General features: G+C 41.0%; 1 protein-coding gene and 1 pseudogene across 4 annotated transcripts in view; both read right to left on the reverse strand.

Moving 5' to 3' along the window:
• CAMKMT (calmodulin-lysine N-methyltransferase) overlaps positions 1 to 25,800 on the reverse strand; it is a 394,982-nt gene that overhangs the window by 344,368 nt on the left and 24,814 nt on the right. For 3 of the 4 annotated variants that reach the window (XM_020800529.3, XM_020800528.3, XM_078382908.1), the window contains one exon: positions 22,133 to 22,197. In XM_020800529.3, coding sequence (XP_020656188.3) covers positions 22,133 to 22,197 — 65 coding nt within the window. Of the gene's footprint in view, positions 1 to 6,774; positions 12,590 to 22,132; positions 22,198 to 25,800 lie in introns of those variants that run through there. The other variant, XM_072989460.2, reaches the window with a different exon arrangement.
• Positions 20,160 to 20,314, reverse strand: LOC140703380 (U1 spliceosomal RNA; annotated as a pseudogene).

The raw sequence follows: 25,800 nt of genomic DNA on the forward strand, positions 1-25,800 counted from the left end.
AAGAAGTAATTAATGCATGAGTCACTGTGGCCAAATCTACCACTCTTTGGAATAGGTACAATAGTCACGGCAACTGAAGCTGAGCAAACGCACTCCTGGCCACAGCAGCTACCTCACCTTTTAGAAGCAGTACTGATTTTAAGATCACCCACAAGCAAGAAACCTGTCCCTTAATAAAAATACGGCACTTTCATTTTAGTCCACATATATGGAGTACTTCAGCATAGTGTGTGTGTGTATATCTATGCACTCTGTTTCAGAAAGAGGAGAAATTCATAGAAAAATGCCACAGGACAATATTGTTTCATTTTGTTTTAGTTAAGGCTATAAAGCAAGTATGTAGAATATTTTTAATTTCTTTCTTTAAAAAGAAAGGATTCACTATTTCCCTTTTAATTCTATATTCTAGTAAGCTTTGTGAGAGGAAAAAACTCTATAATATAGTAGGTTTCAGAACTCGTAGGTCACAGTAGATCTTTCCATGGGCTCTCCCTCTAGTGGCAATCTGGGTAAATTCAGTATGATTTTGTTTTATAAGGTGTACACAAAGGCCACTGTTAATGTTACAAACACTGCCTAAAAGAAGTTTATTCATATTTAATATAATGCTGCCAGCTAGTGGCAGTATCTTACTCTGAACTATCGTATAATTTAACCTGGGCGATTTGCCACCAGTCTTGTTGGGTAACTGGGAAGTTTGAGAATAAGATGCATATATGGTAAAATATACTAGTGCAACATGTATTGTCTCCATTAGAAAGGCTGCTCTGTTGAAACAGACAGTCAGGGTAAAAAAAGTGTGTGCGAAAGCCCATGGTATTTTGTGATTAGAATCATGTTATTTCTTCCATAACAATATCAACCATAGGGCAAGGATCCAAAAGCATTTAACATAAACGCTCAAACATACTTACATGTATTTTTAAAGAACTTGAACCTTTATTAATTTCCTGTGCAAGCCATATTCACTCAAGAGTGGCAAGTAATTTTGTCTGCTCTAGCAAATTATGTAAATTCTAAAACTAATAATAATCACGTGCCATCAAGTCAATTCTGACTTACGGCGACACTTTCCAGGATTTTCTAGGTAGATAAGACTAAAAAACAGTTTATTATTCCTTTCTGGGGAAACTCAGGGACTCCGCAGTTTGCCCAAGGCCACACAGGCTGGTTCTGTTCACAGGACACACAGTGTAGAATTGAACTCCCAACCTCTGGCTACACAGCCAGATATCTAAACCACTGAGCTATTCAGCCACCCACAAGATGAATATTATTAAGCATTTTCAAACATTTAGAACTACCAATGAAATGTATATTTTGAATTGAAATAATACTTTCTCAATAATTAATAATCATAAGGTTTGTCATTTTAATCCACAGTACTCTCAGTTCCTACAGTTGGTTTGGTCTCCAGTTTCCAATTCCACTGATACCGCACATACATACGGTTTGGATTCTTCATATTAGTCCCTTGGCAACATGTAAATCTCAGGGACCTTCTCCTGAGAAATTGTGAATTACTTTGACCACCTGGCAGTACTTCAACAACACATTTTCTACACATCCTTCGGCCTGGATTCACAGTAAAGACTGAGGAATTCAAAAAGGGTGAAAGCTTCAACGTTGAAAATGAATTGTATCAAACATTTTCCCTACCCAATTACCTATCTTGTAGATTATGTTATTCTTCTTCTTCTTCTGAGGCCAAATGTACCTTTGTGAAATTGACATTTTTCTGCTCCTGAAATGTCAGTGTGCAATGAAGTGTAATTTCAAGTTCATAAGAAAGGAAGAGGAACCTTCTGAGGTGAATTAGTTATATTTAAGAATCGTTTCATGTTACCACAAATAAAAGGGAAGTGTTTACTTTTTAAAATTTAATTACCTGCAGCAATATCTTTTAATTTATTTTTAATGGGGTGCTGGGAGTTTTTGATTTAAAAATGGCAAAAGCAAAGATTTGTAAACAGATAAATAGCTACATAAGTATATTTTACTTACAGTAAAGTCAGAGGGATTTAGATTATCTAAATTACATTTTCACTTGTCTACTGGTTTTGATAGACCGGTCAGATTGGCATTTTCAGTGCCAAAGTTCTTGCAATACAGATACTCCTCCACCACCTCCTCCCGTGACCCTTGCCCGGCCTGGCTAATGAAAGCAGCCAGGCCTACAACAACGGAATGGGCCACTGTAATAATCAATGAGTCTTTCCTTGAGGGCAGGTTTCCATCTGCCTTCAAGGAGACACTCATTAGGCCCATTAGGAAGAAACCCAGTTTGGCAGCGGATCAAATTGGCAACTATAGGCCTGTCAACAATGTTTCTTTCTTAAGCAAAGTGGTCAAGAGGGTGATGGCCGACCAGCTCCAGGCACACTTGAATGAAACAGATGCCCTGGATCCATTTCAGTCGGGCTTCAGGCCACGCCATGGCACAGAAACGGCATTGGTCGCCCTGTGTGATGACCTGTTGAGGGAGGCTGACAGGGGCAAAGTGTCTCTGTTGGTCCTCCTCGACATCTCAGTGGCCTTTGATACCACTGACCATGGTATTCTCCTGGGGAGGCTATCTGATCTGGGAATAGGTGGCCTGGCACTGGCCTGGCTTCGTTCCTTCTTGGGGGACCGCCCCCAGAGAGTACAGCTTGGGGAGAGTGTTTCGGCCCTGTGGAGTCTCAATTGTGGGGTTACACAGGGGTTGATTATCTCCCCAATGCTGTTTAACATCTATATGAGGCCGCTGGGTGGGGTCATCAGGGGGTGTGGAGCATCGTGCCGTCAGTACGCTGATGACACTCAGCTCTACATATCCTTTTCACCAACTGCAGGAGATGCCGTTCTGTCCCTTCAGCGCTGCCTGGAGGCCGTACTGAAATGGATGCAGGAGAACGGGCTGAGGCTGAACCCGGACAAGACAGAGGTACTGAGGGTGGGTGCCCCCACAGTTGGTGGCCTGAGAAACTCCCTCTCTTTTCAGGGGGTGACTCTTGCCGCCAAGGATGGGGTCCGCAGCTTGGGGATCCATCTGGACCTGGCGCTCACCATGGAAACTCAGGTGGCTTCGGTGGTCCATACCGCCTTCATTCACCTTCAGCGGATAGCCCAGCTGCAGTCCTATCTCAATGTTGGGGCGCTCACTACCTTGGTGCTTGCACTTGTAATCTCAAGATTAGACTACTGTAATGCGCTCTTCGTGGGGCTGCCTTTGAGGCTGTTGCGGAGACTCCAGATGGTGCAGAATGCAGCGGCCGGACTCCTTAGTGGAGTGAAAAAATTCCAACACATCTCACCCACTCTGGCCGCATTGCATTGGCTGCCCATTCGGTTTCGCATCGACTTCAAAGTGTTGATGCTTACGTACAAAGCCCTTAACGGTTTAGGGCTTTGATACCTGGCAAAACGCCTACTCCCACCAAGAACTACCCGTATCACTCGATCGAGTCAGGAGGTCAGGCTGAGGAGCCTGACGCTGAGGGAGGCCCAGAAGGAAAAAACAAGAAACCGGGCCTTCTTGGCAGTGGCTCCTCGCCTCTGGAACCGGCTCCCTCGCTGGGTATATTCAAAAATCAACTAAAAACATGGATGTTTTGGCAGGCCTTCCCTCCAGTTAATTCCTGAAGTTTTCCTTCCCTCTCCTTTTCTACTGTTTGTTTTCCGTTTTGTTGTATTTTGTTTATTGTTCACTATGTAATAATTGTATATTTATCTGTGTATTTTATGTGTATTTCATTCATGTTGTAAGCCGCCTAGAGTGGTCATGACTGACCAGATAGACGGGATGTAAATAAAATAAATAATAATAATATAATCTTAATATGCTTAGGGGTCACTAAAGAAAACTGTAATATCTCAAACCCAGATACATTATGTAATTTGTTTGTGTCACTTATTAAAATCCAAGGTACACACCTATACTGTTCATTCATCAAGTTTGAAGTATAATCTCAAATTTAAAAGCAATAAAAGTAGACATACTGTACCTATTTTGTGTATCAGACACATTTAAGAAGTTTCACATTATTCCCTGTAAATGAATTACCCTGTTTTTTTCAACTTTTATTATGTTGATAAAGAAAATCTTGCTGGCAGAGTCACTACTGTTAGGTTAATTTTTAGCAAAAGGAAATGATATGTCCATTTTATAGGATGTACACTCACAAATCTTCAACAGCTGGGAATAAGACAGATAAGAGTTTGGAGTGGAAGAGGCTAAGCTACAGTCATGGCCAAAAATATTGGCACCCTAGCAATTCTGTCAGAAAATGCAACCCTTCTCTCAGAAAAGTATTGCAGTTGCAAATTTTGTGATACTCACATGTTCATTTCTTTGGTTTCTGTTGGAACAACACAAAAAACAGATAAGAAAAACCAAATCTGATACAATCCCACACAGAAACTCAAAAATGCACTGGTCAAAATTATTGGCACTCTTAACTTAATATTTGGTAGCACCCCCTTTGGAAAAAATAACTGAAACCAATCAATTCCTGTAACCATGAATGAGTTTCTTACATCACTCTACTGCAATTTTGGACCACTCTTCTTTTGGACCTCCTGCCCCCTTCTGTGCCCTGCCCTCCCAGGCATGGTGATCCCCCCAGCTGCACCTCCCACTCAGAACAGGGCTGCACAGCCCCAGTCTTGAAAGAGGCCAAGAGAGCTCTTCAGCGTTTGGGGTGCCCCACGGGACCCCCATCAGGGGCCGGGTGTTCATCCCACAATCCTCCAGTGCACAGATATTAGCATACCTAACATGTGGAGAAGGCAGGAAGAGCGGGAAATTCAAACTTTCAGTTAGCGAAGAGGATGCTTGTCTGCTTCCTTGCTAATCCAAGCAGTTAGAGAGCTGGGAGAGAGACCTGGGACTGCCTGGTATTGTCGTTTTGAAATGTAAAATTTAGTTTAAAAGCTGTTTGTTTGGGTTTAGTGCTTGGGTGAAAAGGTGCTCCATTTGTGTTGAAACCTGCTTGTGTAGAAACGTGCATACCAGTACTTGCTTTAAAAGCTGCCTAGAAAGCTGTTTAGATAGCACTGGTCAGCTGTTAGGTGGGGAGAGGGGAGGGGGCAGGAGCCGAGAAGAGCACAAAATGGCTGCCGGCTGCATGCTGGTTTTTAGCTTTTTGGGGCTCTTTTTCGGCTGTTCTGGGGTCTACTAAGGCACTGTGAAGAAACAGGCTCAGTCTACAGTGCCTGGTAAGTGACTTTCATTTAAGTTTTTTAAAGTTTCTGACCTCCCCCCCCTTAAAAATGCATTATTTCAACTATTCTGGGCATCTAATAGAGAATGTATTTCCAAAGGGTGTTGCAGCAAGGAAACTAACTGTGCCTCGTGACTTCTAACTAGATTACAGCACCTGCTTCCTGATTTCAGCTACTACTGTATTCAGTTTTTTAGGCTCCTCAAGAACATTGTTCATGGCTTTGTGTGGCCTAACCTGTTGTGCCTTGCATGCTATAAACATTCAGTTATGTCAGAAAATGGAGATTTGGTCTTATGCTGAGCATGTGCTACTGCTGGTGAATGGGATCAGGTTAAGCTTTGTGTTGCTGTTCTTTTGCATAACCTAAAGTAAATAAGGAAAACCAGCTGTTAAATAGTTTAATTCCACAACTTATCCTCCACACAACTAAAAGGGACCTCTCAATGCAGTGCCAAATCAGACAAACCATTTCTAACTTAATATAGGCTTGATCTGTAGCTGGGCAGAGTTGCACAACTATCTCATCTCTCATTGAGACATTTCTATAAGCATGGGGAGGAGGTGGATGAAAGGAAATGTAAAATATAGGTAGAGTGGTATATGTCTTATCACTGGCTGATAATGGTCTATATGTATTTGACTAAAATTTATGGTACACAAATTTATGGTACATAAACTAGAGTACACAAAGCTTTAAGTCTCTCCATTTGTTAATGACAGTGGTAATGGTTCTTAATGCCACTGTTGACTGCTGTTCACTTTACATGGTTCAAATGTTATTCTGTTATAGTTTATTAAATATTTTATTACAGTATTTGGTTCAGAATATTTTTTCCTTTTTTCCTCCTCTAAAAATTAGGTGCGTCTTAAGGTCAGGTGAGTCTTATGGAGTGAAAAATATGGTACATGTTACCCAATAACGCTAATTGACTAATTACTGAACATGACCAAAAGCAGATGTTAAGAAAACCAAATTCATGGTAAACAGCAAAAGGCACAGCAACCCAAGAAATGTTGTTAAAGATAAAAAGGAAAGTGTGGTGGAACATGCTGAAAAATGTAAGTGCAAGGGTGAATAAAAATCAGTGATTCAAAAAATAATTAAACTGATTTAAATCACCACTACACCATCAAAAATATTATTTTTAAAATTTAAATTGTGATTTAAATCAATTTTATTTAAAACAAATTCACCAGAATTTGTTTGAACAGAATCATACTCATGGAAGTCAGAACAGAGATGAGTGAAACAAAAAATTAACATAGTGCATTGTACGCTGCTTTGTTTTCCAGATCTATTGCATAGAATGGAGTCATAGAATTTAATACAGACTACTATTTTAAAAAAGGGACGTGGTGGCGCTGCGGGTTAAACCGCAGAAGCCTCTGTGCTGCAACGTCAGAAGACATGCAGCCGTAAGATCGAATCTATGCGACAGAGTGAGCCCCCGTCGCTTGCCCCAGCTCCCGCCAACCTAGCGGTTCGAAAGCATGCAAAATCCAAAAATGCGAGTACAGTGGTGCCTCGCTTAACGTTTGCTTCGTTTAACGTTTTTTTCGCTTAACGTTTATTTTTTCAGAGGCAGATTGTGCTTCGTATAACGTTTTTCCCTATGGGCGATTTTCGCATAGCGTTTTTGGGACCATGCTTCGCTTAACGTTTTTGGTTTTAGGTCCCCTGCTTCGCTTAACGTTTTTTTTGTTTTCAATTTAAAAAGTGTCTTAGAAGGGTCCAAAACGGTTCTAAATGCTTGGATTCGTTAGAGGACCCCTTAAGTCATGTGCAAACCTGATTTGGCTTTGATCTGACGTTTCGTTAATTTTTTGTGAATTTTTGTTTTTTGGCCCATAGGAACCAATGGACCTGTCAAAATCTGACAGCTCCATGCTTTCCTATGGGGGAGAAAACAATTTACAAAAAATTAACGAAAGTTCAGATCAAAGCCAAATCAGGTTTGCACACAACTTAGAGGGTCCTCTAACGAACCCAAGAATTTAGAACAGTTGCTGAGTCTTCATTAATTTTTTGTGAATTTTTTTCTTCCCCCATAGGAAATAATGGAGCTGTCAGATTTTGACAGCTGTCAAAAGTTGGGGGAAAAAAATTCACCATTAATTAACGAAAAGTCAGATCAAAGCCAAATTAACTTTTGCATCCGTTTTAGAGGGTGCAGAAGCTAATCCAAGCATTTAAAACCATTTTTGACCCTTTTATGACACACTTAATTTTGCAAAAATTGACTTCGCAAAGCCATTGAAACCTATTGAGTCAGCTACAATACATTCCAATGGAGGATACATTGTATCGTTTAACGATGTTTCCTATGGGTTTTTTCGCTTAAGGACGGCAATCCGTGCCTATTGGAACGGATTAACCGGTTTCCAATGCATCTCTATGGGAAATGGTGTTTCGCATAAAGTTTTTTTCGCATAAGGTGTTTTTTTTTGGAACCAATTAAAAACGTTATGCGAGGCACCACTGTATATAAATAGGTACCACCACGCTGGGAAGGTAACAGCGTTCCGTGTCTAGTCGCACTAGCCACGTGACCATGGCAGATTGTCTTCAGACAAACGCTAGTTCTATGGGTTGGAAACCGAGATGAGCATCGCCCCCTAGAGTCGGACACGACTGGACAAATTGTCAAGGGGAACCTTTACCTTTACTATAAAAAGCACAAATTCACACAAAATTATCGTTTAGCACAGGATAATAAGAATTTCTGGGGTAAAATTGTTGACCAATGTTTTGAAAGCCAATGCATAAAAATGAAGAAATCATAAAATACAACACAGAATGCAGAGTATATCACAGAAGTGGGCACACCCCCTCACATTTCATAAATATTTTTGTATATCTTTTCATGTGACAACACTGAAGAAATAACATTTGGCTACAATGTAAAGGAGTGAGTATACAGCTTGTATAACAGTGTAAATGTGCTGTCCCCTCAAAATAACGCAATACACAGCCATTAATGTCTAAACCGCTAGCAACAAAAGTGAGTATACCCCTAAGTGACAATGTCCAAATTGGGCACAAAGTGTCAATATTTTGTGTGGCCACCATTGTTTTCCAGCACTGCCTTAACTCTCTTGGGCACAGAGTTCACCAGAGCCTCACAGGTTGCCACTGGAGTCCTCTTCCACTCCTCCGAGACCTTGCACATCTCCACCTTTCATTTTAGGATGCTCCACAGATGCTCAATAGGGTTTAGGTCTGGAGACATGCTTGGCCGGTCCATCACCTTTACCCTCAGCTTCTTTAGCAAGGCAGTGGTCATTTTGAAGGTGTGTTTGGGGTCGTTATCATGTTGGAATACTGCCCTGCGGCCCAGTCTCTAAAGGGAGGGGATCACACTCTGCTTCAGTATGTCACAGTACATGTTGGCATTCATGGTTCCCTCAATGAACTGTAGCTCCCCAGTGCCAGCAGTACTCATGCATCCCCAGATCATGATACTCCGACCACCATGCTTGACTGTAGGCACAATACACTTGTCTTTGTACTCCTCACCTGGTTGCCGCCACACACACTTGACACTATCTGAACCAAATAAGTTTATCTTGGTCTCATCGGACCACAGGACATGGTTCCAGAAATCCATGTCCTTAGTCTGCAGCAAACCGTATGCGGGCTTTCTTGTGCATCATCTTTAAAAGAGGCTTCATCTTTAAAAGAGCCCTGGAGACCAATTTGATGCAGTGTGCGGCATATGGTCTGAGCACTAACAGGCTGACCCACCACCCCTTCAACCTCTGCAGCAATGCTGGAAGCACTCATATGTCTCTTTCCCAAAGCCAACCTCTGGATATGATGCTGAGCATGGGCACTCAACTTCTTTGGTCGACCATGGCGAGGCCTGTTCTGAGTGTAACCTGTCCTGTTAAACCGCTGTATGGTCTTGGCCACCGTGCTGCAGCTCAGTTTCTGGGTTTTGACAATCTTCTTATAACCTAGGCCATCTTTATGTAGAGCAACAATTCATTTTTTTCAGATCCTCAGATTGTTCATTACCATGAGGTGCCATGTGAAACGTCCAGTGACCAGTCTGAGAGAGTGAGAGCAATAACACCTGCTCCCTCTTCACACCTGAGACTTGTGACACTAACTGGTCTCATGACACTAGGGAGGGAAAGCGGCTACTTGGGCCCAATTTGGACATTGTTACTTAGGCGTGTACTCACTTTTGTTGCCAGCAGTTTAGACATTAATGGATGTGTGTTGTGCGTTATTTTGAGGGGACAGCACATTTACACCATTATACAAGCTGTATACTCACTTCTTTACATTGTAGCCAAGTGTCATTTCTTCAGCGTTGTCACCTAAAAAGATATACAAAAATATTTATGAAATGTGAGCATATAACTTCTGTGATATACTGTATAAGTCATGCAATGAGAAGCAAAAAGTATAGACTGTTACAAGACAAAATAATCAGAGAAAGAAGTGAGAGAAAGATAATTTATTTCATGAAGAACCTGGGAGCCTGGTTGTGCAAAACATCATTTGTTTGTTTGTTTGTTTGTTTGTTTGTTTGTTTGTTTTGCGAGCGCGCTGAAGCCTCTATTGTCTCAGGTCTTCAGGAGGTGCTCACTCTTCTTCCTTAGTTGCTGCCACCAATACCAATTCAGTACCAATTATTTACTAAGACATGTGTTGCTCTGAAACTTAAACTTGTTTATTTGATCAGTAATATATAATAGGTAAATCACAAGTTGCTAATCAATTTCTCTTACTCACTGAACTCACTGACACACAGAACCCTACTCTCACTGACTTTCTGGCTCACTAACTCACAGACTCACAAATCTCTAAAACTCCTAAACTAACTCTTATACTCCATACACCCCCCCTTTATATCCCAGCCCCTCCCCCTTCAGCACCACTTTCCGTTCACTCATTGGCTCCTTTTCCCTTGCTCAGCTGTGACGGACAGGTGAGGGCAGGGCTGAACGTTTGTTTGTTTGTTTGTTTGTTTGTTTGTTTGTTTGTTTGATTGATTGATTGATTGATTGATTGATTGACTGATTGACTGATTGATAAAGTGTTTTCAGATTTCTTAAAGTTTTCATCAAATGCATGGAAGCAAGATAGCCAGGCATGATTCCATCAAGATGTCAATGCATCCCATGTTGGGTATAGGCATAAAGTGTTCCAGTGAAAGTAAAGTGCTTTGTGTGTTGCAACACAGTATCAGCCATCATTTTCACATCAATTTCAATGCCAGCAGTAAAAACACCTCACTGCACTGAGAGAAAACTCATGAACATCTATGTCTGTTTCTGATCTGACACAACAAAACATTTCCTACATAAAACAAAGAATAAATTATCCTTCAGCTTGAAGGATAAATTGCTAATAGTTGCCTAGAAAATCAAAGGGCTTCTGATACTTACAAACAGATACAGAAGTTGTTTTATTATATTTTATTTTAATACCATCTCAATATTGTTTAATTTTTAAAATTCATTTTCAATAGGGATAGGATTGGGGATAGAGAGCTGGGGGGGCTAGATATGGGTAGGGGAAGAGTAAAATTCCAGAGAATGTATTATCAAATGTTTCATTTCTTTATCTACAATCTCAGACATAATACTCAATTAACATGATTCCAGTTTAACTGAATCTCACAAAATACCAAAACATTTTTCCAACATTTCATATACTAATCTGCAGTAATCTCCAAAAATGTTCTGCTTCCCTACCTGTCCATTCAATATGGTTAAAATTACCCTCCTGTATTTTACATTTCCAACACCTATTAAAACGTTTCATAAAGTGGTTCTTGATTTTCATACTATAAGTTCTGAAGACAGTGTCCAATTTTAATTTCTATATTTGATTGTAAATTCTTTTACGGCTAATGTTACTCTATTCTTTTCATATGAGTTTCTTGGAGGCTCATTTTATCCTTCTTTGTCATTAAGGTTTTCTTTCCTCTTCTTAGATCCTCTTTTTTCCATGGTATGCTCTCCTTTGGCACCTCCCATTTGGTTTTGTAGACAAAATTCTGAACTTCCTTCTGAGTTTGGTCCTAATGATCCACTTGATTGGTTGTTGTGGGTTTTTTGGGCTTCTTGGCCATGTTCTGAAAGTGGTTCTTCCTAACGTTTCACCAGTCTCTGTGGCTGGCATCTTCAGAGGACAGCAAACTGTGCTCTGGGTAGGCTTGAGAGTGGGTGGAGTATTTATGGCTGTGAGAAGGCTAGTTTGTGAGGTAGGCTATTGTCCTAATCAGGAGATGGTTGATTAATGTGTTTTGTTGTGGATGTATTGTTTTGATAAGGATGGGAGATTATCTTTCCCTGTGGTTGATGGGTTTCATTAACTGGTCTTTTGTGTGCAGTAATCCCCTGACCTTGTGGCTGGGTGGAGTTCGTTGACCTTTTGCACTCTGTGTTTTTGAGAGCTGCGAGCCAGGTTTTGTTGAGTTTCAGACATTCCTCCTTCTGGTTGAAGTTTTGTTGATGCTTGTGGATTTCAATGGCTTCCCTGTGCAGTCTGACGTAATGATTGCTGGTGTTGTCCAGTATTTCAGTATTATGAAATAGAATTTCATGTCCAGTTTGTTTTATGGCATGTTCAGCTACTGCAGATTTTTCTGGTTGTTTTAGTCTGCAGTGTCTCTCATGTTCTTTGATTCTGGTGTGGATGCTTCGTTTTGTGGTTCCAATGTATACCTGGCCACAACTGCAAGGTATCCGGTATACTCCTGCAGTGGTGAGGGGGTCCCTTCTGTCCTTTGCTGACCGTAACATTTGTTGTATTTTTGTGGTGGGCTTGAATACTGTTTGTAAGTTGTGTTTTTCCAGAAGTTTCCCCATGCGGTCTGTGACCCCTTTGATGTATGGCAGAAATACTTTGTTTGTGGGTGACTGTTTTTCTTCTTCAGTTCGGTGTTGTTTTCTTGGTTTGATGGCTCTTGTGATTTCATTTTTGGAGTAGCCATTTGCCTGTAGGGCCCAATTCAGGTGATCGAGTTCAGTGTTGAGAAACTGAGCTTCACAGTTCCGATTTGCACGGTCTACCAGTGTTTTGATTATGCCTCTTTTTTGCCATGGGTGGTGGTTGGAGTTTTTGTGTAGGTACCTGTCTGTGTGGGTGGGTTTTCTGTAGACCTTGTGTCCCAGTCGGAGGTCAGTTTTGCGTAGGACCATGACATCTAGGAACGGGAGTTGGCCCTCTCTTTCTTTTTCCATGGTGAATTGTATATTTGGGTGGATGCTGTTGAGATGGTTGAGAAATTCTTCCAATTTTTCTTCACCGTGACTCCAGACTCTTCCTGTTTCTCATCTGTCTTTTTCTCTTCTTTCCTATCCAGCCATTTCCCTTTTTTTCATAAAGTCTTCACTGTTGAGTTAATAGAATATCTCTGTGACTGGAATTAGAAAAAGACACATTTAGGTATCAACCATTTATATGTACAGTGGTGCCTCGCATCACAACGTTAACTCATTCCGATGAAATCGCTGTAGAATGAAGACATCGTGATCTGATTTTTAAAAGCCCATAGAAACGCATTAAAACCAGATTAATGTGTTCCTAGGGGCTTCAAACTCTCCATCCAGCGAAGATCCTCCATAGTGCGGCCATTTCCGCTGCCTGTGCAGCGAGGAATCCATGCGAAAACACAGCAGGCGGCCATTTTGTTTACCCGGTGGCCATTTTGAAACCACCGATCAGCTGTTTAAAAAATCATCGCTTTGCGATGATTGGTTCCCGAAGCAGGGAACAGATCATCACAAAGCGAAATTCCCCCGTAGGGAACATCGTTTTGCGATCGCTTTTGCAATCACAAAAAGTTCGTTGTGATGCAATTTCGTTGTCAAACAGAGCGCCCGTCTTGCGGGGCACCACTGTAATTGAGTTTTTCTCAGGAAATATGTCAATTCCATGTGTTATCACACTTAGGGTATAGTCCTTTACTTTAATGGAGAGAGAGATCTGAGTTCCCAAGAGGCTGCCCCATAAAAAGAGACTGAACAACCATTTGTAGTTTTCCCACTATTTATGTAACATTTATTATAATTCCAATGCATATAATGGTATAGCAGATACCAAGAGGCCTCTATCACAGACATATTCATCCAATACTCATACCGACCCTGAAGTCTCTCAGTTGATGGAAGGTGTGTGCTTCACTGTCTCCTGGTGATCAGCCATAGACACAAAAAGCATGGATGTCCGTTGCAGCGCTGTTTGGGAACCCACTAGCCATGGAAAAACTCCTTTTATAATAGGAAGTAAACATGTTGACAGTGGATGAGTCATTTTCCAGTTCCTGGTTTTTCCTTAAGATCACCATGTCCCCGCCCAAAACAGATCTTATCTACATGTTCTCAGGCCTCTCAATGGTTCACATCCTTAGCTTGTTTACTCCTTTTTCTCATTCTGCTTACTTCAGCTTTTTCCATGGCTTTACTGGTGCACGTCTCCATTCCTAAAATGCAATTGTAATTCTCCATTTTCTTTATGAGTCCTTGTTGCAGAGTCTAGCCTGGAACCCAATCACACAGTCACATGTGTATCGTGTCCTTTTCTGTCTTATTTACCATGTTTCAAAATCTTAATTTCTTTTCCTTTTATAGTGGATCCTTTATCTTGCATATTTCTTACAGCTTTTTCTCCAGATACCATTCTCATGAATTTAACATGAATTTCTCTGGGGTGTTTGTTATTTCTGGTATATGCTGTATTAATCCTTCATATTGTATCTATATTTTGCTGCATTTCTTCTGGTCACATTTCCATAAGTGGGGCTAGAAGATTAGTTACCAATTGGACCTTTCTGTTCTGGAAGATTCTGGAATTTAAGTATGAAGGAGGCTCTCTCAATTTGTAACTTTAGCAGGTTGATTGCATCTTGGTTTTTTCTTCATATTTCATCACTACCAGCTCTGCATTCATAATCTCCATTTTTTCTGTTTTTCTTGAGGTTTCTTGTATTTTGGCTATTTCTTATTTTCTATAATTTGGTGTTTGATATCAGTCATTTTCAGATGGTGACAGCAGAAACGAAATTAAAAGACACTTGCTTCTTGGGAGGAAAGCGATGACAAACCTAGACAGCATCTTAAAAAGCAGAGACATCACCTTGCCAACAAAAGTCCGAATAGTCAAAGTTACGGGTTTTTCCATTAGCAATGTATGGAAGTGAGAGCTGGACCATAAAGAAGGCTGACTGCCAAAGAATTGATGCTTTTGAATTGTGGTGCTGGAGGAGACTCTTGAGAATTCCCTGGACTGCAAGGAGAACAAACCTATCCATTCTAAAGGAAATCAACCCTGAGTGCTCAACTGGAAGGACAGATCCTGAAGCTGAGGCTCCAGTACTTTGGCCATCTAATGTGAAGAGAAGACTCCCTGGAAAAGACCCTGATGTTGGGAAAGCGTGAAGGCAGGAGGAGAAGGGGACGACAGAGGACAAGATGGTTGGACAGTGTCATCGAAGCTAGCAACATGAATTTGACCCAACTCCGGGAGTCAGTGGAAGACAGGAGGGCCTGGCGTGCTCTGGTCCATGAGGTCAAAAAAGTTGGACACGACTTAACGCCTAAACAACAATGATAAGTCATTTGCAACCCTGACCTTTAAATTTGTTCAGATAGCTGTGCCATTCCTCCTTGTATCTACTGTAATTCTGTAGATAACATATTTTAAATGTTCTGTTGCCAATCCTCACGTGTCTTGCCCCAATAATTTCAGATTTTGTTCCTGCGCAGGTGAGCTTCTTGGGGCCTTTTCCTTTCCTCCTTTCGCTGTCATCTTCCAATTTATTTATTTCTTATGATAGATCTTCCGCTTTTTTTTTACAATGCTATCTGGTTTCTTTCCTAGTAAGTGTCACTGCTGCCCCATCTTTCATTCAAACAACACTGTTTACCTAGCCCGTCCAAAACATAGGTCAGCACCTCTCTCTCATCGAAATGTTCTCACAGCCAAAGTATTCTCACAGTCACCAGTCAAAACAAGTGTTTAAGGTAACAAACAATGCCTTGAGGCAAGTAACATTAGCAGTTCAATCTTTCTCTCCAGCCTCAGTAATTAGGGGTAGGTCCTCCAATCAAAGCTGTTCTGGGATACAGGAGGGAGGGTCATCTCCACCACAGTGCCAAAGAAAACAAAGGAAGAAAACATGTCTCTGAGCCTCTCCACTTAATGAAAATCCACTACTCTGGGCAGTAATATATAAAATCATAAATAATTAACAGACAAAGCCAAAAAAGCCAAAAAGCAAGCCTTCACAAACCACCATGCCTCCCATATAAAAAGACATGAGCATATAACGAACTGAAACAATAACCTAAATAATTAAATAACTGAATAAAATATAAGTAGTGGCAACAACTCTCTGTAACAGAACTAAACCAAGGGTCAAATTGCTATGTGAGGGGAAGAATATCCCTGAAGGCCTCTTCATACAAAGCCATTTTTAATAATTTCTTGAAAGTGTTGAGGGATAGAACATTCCAAAGTAAAGGAGCCACTACCAAAAAGGCCCAATTCCTAACTTCAGACTTTCTTGCTTCTCTCACCATTGCCACCCACAACAACAAGTCCTGGGAAGACCAACAATCAAACTTTGCAAAAGATCTTCGTGCATCACATAAATATTAAAAAGCATTGGTGAGATTATCAATCCCTACGGAACTATACAGCATAAGACTCACAGGGTGAAAATAGCCTACCGAAGTTGTATCCTCTGGACCCGGCCATCTAGGAAGGACCAAAACCAGCAAAGTGCCTGATCTCCAATCCCTAAACCCGACAGCCTGCCCAGGAGGATACCACAGTTTATGGTTGCAAAATCTACTGAGAAATCGAGGACAACCAATAGGTTGTAGCCTCACCCCACAGTTGGCCTCCCTTAATAGGACATCATGCAGCATGACCAGTGTGATCTCAATACTGTGGTGCAGCCTAAACCCCTGATTAGCACTCCATGTCCTCCAAGAACACCTGCAGCTGCTCTGCCACCATCCTCTTGATCATCCTGCCTGTGGATAGATTATTTGCAAGAGACCTATAATTATTTAAATTATCTGTCACTAAGTTAGATCTTTTTAAAATGGGCTGAATAATGGTCTTTTTAAAACAGAGATCAATGTTCATTACAAGAATGAATGATGTGCATAGTCCATTCTATCATTATCTCTTTGGCAGCTTTCAAAAGTCAGGAAGGGCAAGGATCAAGGGAGGAAGTAGTGCATTTGTAGTGCACATGATTATCAACATCTTCAGATGTAATAGGTGGAAATTGATCCAGTATACTAGGACGAGGTGGTTCGCTGGACATCTCAGTACAATCTACTGCTCCACAAGAGAGGTCAAGGTCCCGTCAGATGGCTCCAATCTAAAAGATGCTACAAATTGATAATAGGTGGAAACATCAGGTTGAAGCTGTAAATGACCTGATAGATTTCCACTTGCTGGTTTAAAAGCCTCACTTATTACCTTACTCTTAAATTCTTTTTTTTACCGCTCTTACTGCATTAGTATATAATAGCATATATAAGGATATAGGGAGTCAAGAGATAAAAGGAACAACAGGAAAGTTTGGCCTTGAAGTTCAAAATGAAGCAGGGCAAAGGCTAACAGAGTTTTGTCAAGAGAACAAACACTCTTTTCCAACAACACAAGAGGCGACTCTATGCAGTGGTGCCCTGCATGATGGGCACCCCGTTTAACGAAGAATCCGCATAGCAATGGCTTTTTTGTGATCGCAAAAACGATCGCATTACGATGTTTCAAATGGTAAAACATCGCTTTGCGACGATCGGTAAGCTGTTTCGCTTACCGATTTTTGCATACCGATGTTTTTTCTAACAGCAGATTGGCGGTTCCCAAATGGCCGCTGGGTAAAAAAATGGCCGCCCGCAGTGTTTTTGCGCCCTTTCCTCACTTACCGGGCAGCGAAAATGGCAGCCGTATGGAGGATTTTCATATAACTGTGAGGTTTTTGCCCATAGGAACGCATTAAACGTGTTTTAATGCATTCCTATGGGCTTTTTTGTTCCGCATAGTGACAAATCCGTATAGCAACGATTTTTCCGGAACGGATTATCGTCACTATGCAGGGCACCACTGTACATGGAAATCACCAGATGGGCAATATCGAAATCAGATTGATTATATTCTCTGCAGCCAAAGATGGAGAAGCTCTATACAGTCAGCAAAAACAAGACCTGGAGCTGACTGCGGCTCTGAGCATCAGCTTCTCATAGCAAAATTCAAGCTAAAAATGAAGAAAGTAGGAAAAACCACTGGGCTACTCAGGTATAATCTAAACCAAATCCCTTTTGAATACACAGTGGAAGTAAAGAACAGATTTAAGGAACTCGATTTGGTGGACAGAGTGTCTGAAGAACTTTGGATAGAGGCTTGTAACATTGTACAGGAGGCAGCAACGAAAACCATCCCAAAGAAAAGGAAATGCAAGAAAGCAAAGTGGCTGTCCAACGAGGCCTTAGAAATAGCAGAGAGGAGAAGGGAAACAAAATGCAAGGGAGAAAGGGAAAGCTACAAAAAATTGAATGCAGACTTCCAAAGAATAGCAAGGAGAGACAAGAGGGACTTCTTAAATGAACAATGCAAGAAAATAGAGGAAAATAACAGAAAAGGAAAAACCAGAGATCTGTTCAGGAAAATTGGAGATATTAGAGGAACATTTTGTGCAAAGATGAACATGATAAAGGACAAAAATGGGAGGGACCTAACAGAAGCAGAAGGCATCAAGAAGAGGTGGCAAGAATACACGGAGGAATTATATCAGAAAGATTTGGATATCCCGGACAACCCAGACAATGTAGTTGCTGACCTTGAGCCAGACATCCTGGAGAGTGAAGTCAAGTGGGCCTTAGAAAGCCTGGCTAACAACAAGGCCAGTGGAGGTGATGACATTCCAGTTGAACTATTTTAAATCTTAAAGGATGATGCTGTTAAGGTGCTACATTCAATATGCCAGCCAGTTTGGAAAACTCAACAGTGGCCAGAGGATTGGAAAAGATCAGTCTACATCCCAATCCCAAAGAACGGCAGTGCCAAAGAATGCTCCAACTACCATACAATTGCACTTATTTCACACGCTAACAAGGTTATGCTCAAAATACTACAAGGTAGGCTTCAGCAGTATGTGGACTGAGAACTCCCAGAAGTACAAGCTGGATTCCGAAGGGGAAGAGGAACCAGAGACCAAATTGCTAACATGCGCTGGATTATGGAAAAAGCCAGAGAGTTCTAGAAAAATATCTACTTTTGCTTCATTGACTATGCAAAAGCCTTTGACTGTGTGGACCACAGCAAACTTTGGCAAGTCTTTAAAGAAATGGGAGTGCCTGACCACCTTGTCTATCTCCTGAGAAACATATATGTGGGACAGGAAGCAACAGTTAGAACTGGATATGGAACAACTGATTGGTTCACAATTGGGAAAGGAGTACAACAAGGCTGTATATTGTCCCCCAGCTTATTTAACTTATATGCAGAATACATCATGTGGAAGGCTGGACTGGAGGAATCCCGAGCCGGAATTAAGATTGCCGGAAGAACTATAAACAACCTCCGATATGCAGATGATACCACTATGATGGCAGAAAGTGAGGAGGAATTAAAGAACCTTGTAATGAGGGTGAAAGAGGAGAGTGCAAAAAACGGCCTGAAACTCAACATCATTAAAAGACACCTGCTTCTTGGGAGGAAAGCAATGGCAAACCTTCACAGCATCTTAAAGAGCAGAGACATCACCTTGCCAACAAAAGTCCGAATAGTCAAAGCCATGGTTTTTCCTGTCATGACGTATGGAAGTGAGAGCTGGACCATAAAGAAAGCAGACCACTGAAGAATTGATGCCTTTGAATTGTGGTGCTGGAGGAGGCTCTTCAGGGTCCCCTGGACTGCAAGGAGAACAAACCTATACATTCTAAAGGAAATCAACCCTGAGTGCTCACTGGAAGGACAGATCCTGAAGCTGAGGCTCCAATACTTTGGCCATCTCATGAGAAGAGAAGACTCCCTGGAAAAGACCTTGATGTTAAGAAAGTGTGACGGCAAGAAGAGAAGGGGACGACAGAGGATGAGTGTCTGCGAAGCAACCAGCATGAAATTGACACAACTACGGGAAGCAGTGGAGGATAGGAGGGCCTGGCGTGCTCTGGTTCATGGGGTCACGAAGAGTTGGACACGACTAAATGACTAAATGACGACAAGGATATTTTTATAACTGCAGCTAGATTGAAATCCAAGGGAGTTTCCTCCATCTGCTCCATAGCCTTCTTCTTCCCAACTTCATCACCTGAAGCTCATCCATAAACCAGGGGGAGTATGTTATGCTAAAATGTATTCTGTATATTTTAACATCTTGCTTTGGGGTCATATCACATGACATGAAAAGTCAGAGATCATCAGGAATCCTGGCTTATTTGCTTCAAGCAGCATGCTGGGGAACCTTGCTTGAATGTTCTGATCTGCAGATGCAGCACCTAAACACATCATATTGGTTCACATCATGGTTTGTGCACTGCCATTCGAATGGGATGCAGCTACTACTCTGATTTATTTCCTCCCCAAAATGCTAGATTTTAAAAATTCAATATTTCTTTGGAGAGACAAACATGTAGATTTACAGCTTCAGTATGAAAATGTCCCGTATTTTTCGCTCCATAAGATACACTTCCCCCCCCAAATAGTGAGGGAGAAAGTATGTGCGTCTTACAGAGCAAATATAGTAAAATAGGGTTCAACCACCACCACCCAGAAGCCTCCCACTACCATGCTGGGAGGCCTCTGAATTGGCACCAGAGACTGCTTGCTGTTTGGACCTCACCATTCTGCACTGCTGTCTTTCCAGGATCTGCTTCCTGGAGCCCACCTGGAAAACCAGCAAGGCCAACAGGCCTATGGCAGCAAAAACAGCCAAGGACCAAAGGGGAAAAGAGTGATTCTAGAAAGACCAGGGGAAACCACAAACACAGTCCCCCACTTAGGCAGTTGATTTTCCCACATCTGGAGAAATCACAGGGACCAGAACATCCAAAGTGCAATAGTTGAGCCTCACCCTGGGAAAACCACTTTGATTATCATGGTATCTCCCCTGCCAGGTATGAATGGCCCCTGAACCTCCTGCCCCTTTCTGTGCCCTGTCCCCCAAAGGCATGGTGACCCCCCGGCTGCACCTCCTGATCAGAACAGGGCTGCACAGCCCCAGTCCTGAAAGAGGCCAAGAGAGCTACTCAGTGTTTTGGGGTGCCCCACAGGAACCCCATCAGGGGCCAGGTGTTTTTTTATTATTATTATTTCATTTATACCCCGCCTATCTAGTCAATAGTGACTCCCACAATCCTCCAGTGCACAGATATTAGCATGCCTAATATGCGGGGAAGGCAGGGAAAGCGGGGAAATTCAAACTTTCAGTTAGTGAAGAGGCTGCTTGTCTGCTGCCTTGCTAATCCAAGCAGTTAGAGAGCTGGGAGAGAGACCTGGGACTGCCTGGTATTGTCGTTTTGAAATGTAAAATTTAGTTTAAAAGCTGTTTGTTTGGGTTTAGTGCTTGGGTGAAAAGGTGCTCCATTTGTGTTGAAACCTGCTTGTGTAGAAACGTGCAGACCAGTACTTGCTTTAAAAGCTGCCTAGAAAGCTGTTTAGATAGCACTGGTCAGCTGTTAGGTGGGGAGAGGGGAGGGGGCAGGAGCCGAGAAGAGCACAAAATGGCTGCCGGCTGCCTGCTGGTTTTTAGCTTTTTGGGGCTCTTTTTCGGCTGTTCTGGGGTCTACTAAGGCACTGTGAAGAAACAGGCTCAGTCTACAGTGCCTGGTAAGTGACTTTCATTTAAGATTTTTAAAGTTTCTGACCTCCCCCCCCCCTTAAAAATGCATTATTTCAACTATTCTGGGCATCTAATAGAGAATGTATTTCCAAAGGGTGTTGCAGCAAGGAAACTAACTGTGCCTCGTGACTTCTAACTAGATTACAGCACCTGCTTCCTGATTTCAGCTACTACTGTATTCAGTTTTTTAGGCTCCTCAAGAACATTGTTCATGGCTTTGTGTGGCCTAACCTGTTGTGCCTTGCATGCTATAAACATTCAGTTATGTCAGAAAATGGAGATTTGGTCTTATGCTGAGCATGTGCTACTGCTGGTGAATGGGATCAGGTTAAGCTTTGTGTTGCTGTTCTTTTGCATAATCTAAAGTAAATAAGGAAAACCAGCTGTTAAATAGTTTAATTCCACAACTTATCCTCCACACAACTAAAAGGGACCTCTCAATGCAGTGCCAAATCAGACAAACCATTTCTAACTTAATATAGGCTTGATCTGTAGCTGGGCAGAGTTGCACAACTATCTCATCTCTCATTGAGACATTTCTATAAGCATGGGGAGGAGGTGGATGAAAGGAAATGTAAAATATAGGTAGAGTGGTATATGTCTTATCACTGGCTGATAATGGTCTATATGTATTTGACTAACATTTATGGTACACAAATTTATGGTACATAAACTAGAGTACACAAAGCTTTAAGTCTCTCCATTTGTTAATGACAGTGGTAATGGTTCTTAATGCCACTGTTGACTGCTGTTCACTTTACATGGTTCAAATGTTATTCTGTTATAGTTTAAATATTTTATTACACTATTTGGTTCAGAATATATTTTTCCTGCTTTCCTCCTCTAAAAATTAGGTGCGTCTTAAGGTCAGGTGTGTCTTATGGAGCAAAAAATACGGTACTTCACTATAACACAGCTCTGTTTATAATATTAAGTGGCCTGATGCTGAAAGCAATATGCCAAGAGACAGTTATTTCAGATAAAATATAACTCACACCAACTCTAATACATGGTACATTGGCACAGATGTTTAGTATTAGGATATAAGCTACACTTTCTTCAAGAATGCAGAATTAAGGAAAAACGTATTACTGTACTTACAAACATTTCCTGTGTTGTCAAAACTTGACAGAACATCTTCAACATTTAATTGTCCACTGTTACACCTAGGAAATACAATTGTCATCATCAACACCATATAATCATAATTATTATTTATTTCCTATTTTATTTTTATTTTACCTTTTATATGATATAGTTTCCAATGAAAACTTTTTAAAAATATCACCACTAGAGGGGAGAAAGAAGCTAATTGCCCTAATTTTTAGAATATATATTTTAATTGCATTTTAATTATTTTGCCCTTTTATTTTGCCTTTTTATTGTATTTTAAATGCTGTAAGCCGCCCAGAGACCTTCAGGTAGTGTGGGCGGCATATAAGTTAAATAAATAAATAAATAAATAAATAAATAGATAGATAGATAGATAGATAGATAGATAGATAGATAGATAGATAGATAGATAGATAGATAGATAGATAGATAAATAAATAAATAAATAAATTCTAGTTTTCCTCTAAAACCTAAAACATATTAACAAGCAAAATATAGAAAGCACACATCTAAATCTTTGTAATGTTCAGAAATATTATGGAAGTTCTCGTTGTATGGTGGGGTGACAGCCAAGGGCTATATTCATTCTTGACTCTCCACTCTTAGGGCAAGATCAAGAATATACATTCACCAATATAACAGTCACCATAGCAACAACAAATACACACAAACAGAGGATGGTCCAACCTTCATCTCTCTCTGAGATATATATATGTGTCAATGAATAAGAAGCATGCACTACTCAGCTCTTCCTGTGAATAGTATGATGTCTACCAAGGTTATTTAATCCAAATGTGCCTTTCCAAACAATCAACTGAAAAGATGGCCAAATATCTCTCTCAGTATATATTCTTTAGGTTTTAAGAAGAATGCAAAGGCAGGCATAAAGGACCTTAACATTAAACAAAGACACAGAAGTAAAGAATCCATTGAAGATAATGGAGCCATACATACAGCTGCTGGGATATCTAGCAGCTTGGCATAATAACACAGAAAAAACAAAATCAGGAAACAAAATGGAGCACAGGTGGAATTAAGAAGCGATGCTAGTATTTTAAACCTTGAACAACATGTGATCTATAGACATAAAAAGACTGCACCGAAAAAGTTAATTAAATTACTATCTGGCTTAGCACACAATCAACAGACCCTAAGGTATCTTTGAAATGATATCCTTGGTATAAAATGTCTTCCAGAAAGGTCACCACCAATGTTCCCCACCTTTATTCTGCCAACAAGAGATGTGAGGACCCAGTAAAAAGCATAAATATTAAACATTTAAAATACTGTACAATAAAATAGTAAAGTACATTTAGAACAGATAAGAAACTAATAAATGTATATGTTTTCAGTTTTCCACAGACATTCTGTTTCTTTCCAAAATGAAACTTTATTCCCAAAATGAAGCTTAAAGGTAAAGGTAAAGGTTCCCCTTGACAATTTTTGTCCAGTCGTGTTCGACTCTAGGGGGCGGTGCTCATCCCCGTTTCCAAGCCATAGAGCCAGCGTTTTGTCCGAAGACAATCCTCCGTGGTCACATGGCCAGTGCAACTTAGACACAGAACGCTGTTACCTTCCCACCGAAGTGGTCCCTATTTATATATTTGCATTTGCATGCTTTCAAACCGCTAGGTTGGCGGGAGCTGGGACAAGCGACGGGAGCTCACTCCGTCGCGTGGATTCGATCTTACGACTGCTTGGTCTTCTGACCCTGTAGCACAGGCTTCTGCGGTTTAGCCTGCAGCGTCACCATGTCCCTCAAAATGAAGCTTAGAAACCCTAAATTCTACTACCCCTTATACCATGGATTCAACATTTATGGAAATTTTATACCTTATTACTGACACTTCAAATGTTACTTCTTTTCCCCTAAGGGCTATATATACTGTACTTTGGTAACTAACTAGATTGTCCTTACTTTGTAAATTCACACCTGTGTATCTTTTTTGTGATAGACAAATATGTTAAAGACAAAAGAGGTTTTTGTCAACAATAAACTCATTCCAAAACTTCATCTAGGAATATACAAATGAAGAAAATATATTTTGAGCCTTCAAGGAAGAGATTTCTAGATCAGGTGTATTAAAAATACAGGCAGGCAGGCAACATGTTAACAAGACCAAATAAAATTCCATGAAAGTATGTAAGTTTTCAGGTTCTCCAGGATTTTGTCACTAGGTGTCACAGGAAACGGAGGTAAAGAAAACAGAGAATTCCAAACATTTGGGCAAATACAGCTCTGGTTTGTTCCTCTAGCACAGTGGCCCCCAACGGTTTTGACACCACGGACCGGTTTAGCGTCCCTGCATGCATGCGGGGGAAGGGTGTGCATGCATCAGTGTGTGTGTGTGTGTGTGTGCGTGCGTGCATGGGGGGACTGTGTGTGCGTCCATGCATGTGGGGGGCGTGCATGCATCTGTACGTGCGTGGGGATGTGTGCATCTGTGCGGGGGGGCATGCATGCATCTGTGCATGCTGGAGATCTGTCTCCATGGCCCGGTCCTGCCAAGGCTATGGACTCAGCCTGGGATTGGGGACTCCTGCTCTAGTGTCTCAAGATGGATATTTCAGACTGAATGGGTCACTGGTACATGTGCATGGACCAGACTATTATCTGGTAATTTATACTGGAACAAAGAACAAAAGGTGCATCTGCATCTACAAGGCTGGTTGCAGTCTTGCCTTAGGTGAAATATATTTGTTTCTTAACTGCCTATGGATTTCAGTTTTATTTTGTTTTCGTAGACCAATGCATTTAGATAATCTGTGGTTTTCTTAGATATAGGTAAAGGTACCCATTGACATTTTTTAGTCCAGTCGTGTTCGACTCTAGGGAGCGGTGCTCATTCCGTTTTTCAAGCCATAGAGCCAGCGCTTGTCTGAAGACAGTTTCCATTGTCATGTGGCCAGCGTGACTAGGGAACGCTGTTTTACCTTCGCACTGAGATGGTACCTATTTATCTACTCGCATTTACATGCTTTGGAACTGCTAGGTTGGCGAGAAGCTGGGACAAAGCGACAGGAGCTCACTCCATCACGTGGATTCGATCTTACGACTGCTGGTTTTCTGACCCTGCAGCACAGGCTTCTGAGTTTAGCTCACAGCGCCACCACGTCCCTTTTCTTAGATATACCATCTTTTAAATACACATATTTGCAATGAAACTTATTATATATATCCTCACTATCTATGGGTTAATTTTCCATAATACGTTGATCTGGACACTGCATTTAATTTGAATTGACAATTCATTCTAATAATATCCACACGTTTTAAAAAATTTTTAGCCTTTACTCTTTATTTCTCCCATTGCCTTCCCACAAAACCATAGCACTGGACTTTGATAATTGCTTTCTACAACAGTTGTAAACATTTAGAACAGATCTATTATCTTTTATAATTGTCATACATCTTTTAACACTTTGCCAAGATTGAATGTTTGCTGTAAACAACCAAGAGCATTCTTTCCACATTTTAGCATCAAATTAACTGATCAATGGAACTCTATTTGCACTCTAATTATGTAAAATCAACCTGTAATTTTACAGTAAATCAATAGATAAAAAGCAACTGCAAAACCAATAATATTAAATCTACTAATTTAAAAATTCTACAGCCCAGAATAGAAAGAGAGATCATGGTCTCAGAGTCTTCC

The sequence above is a fragment of the Pogona vitticeps genome, chromosome 1 (genome assembly GCF_051106095.1).
Source record: "Pogona vitticeps strain Pit_001003342236 chromosome 1, PviZW2.1, whole genome shotgun sequence".
Taxonomy (NCBI): domain Eukaryota; kingdom Metazoa; phylum Chordata; class Lepidosauria; order Squamata; family Agamidae; genus Pogona; species Pogona vitticeps.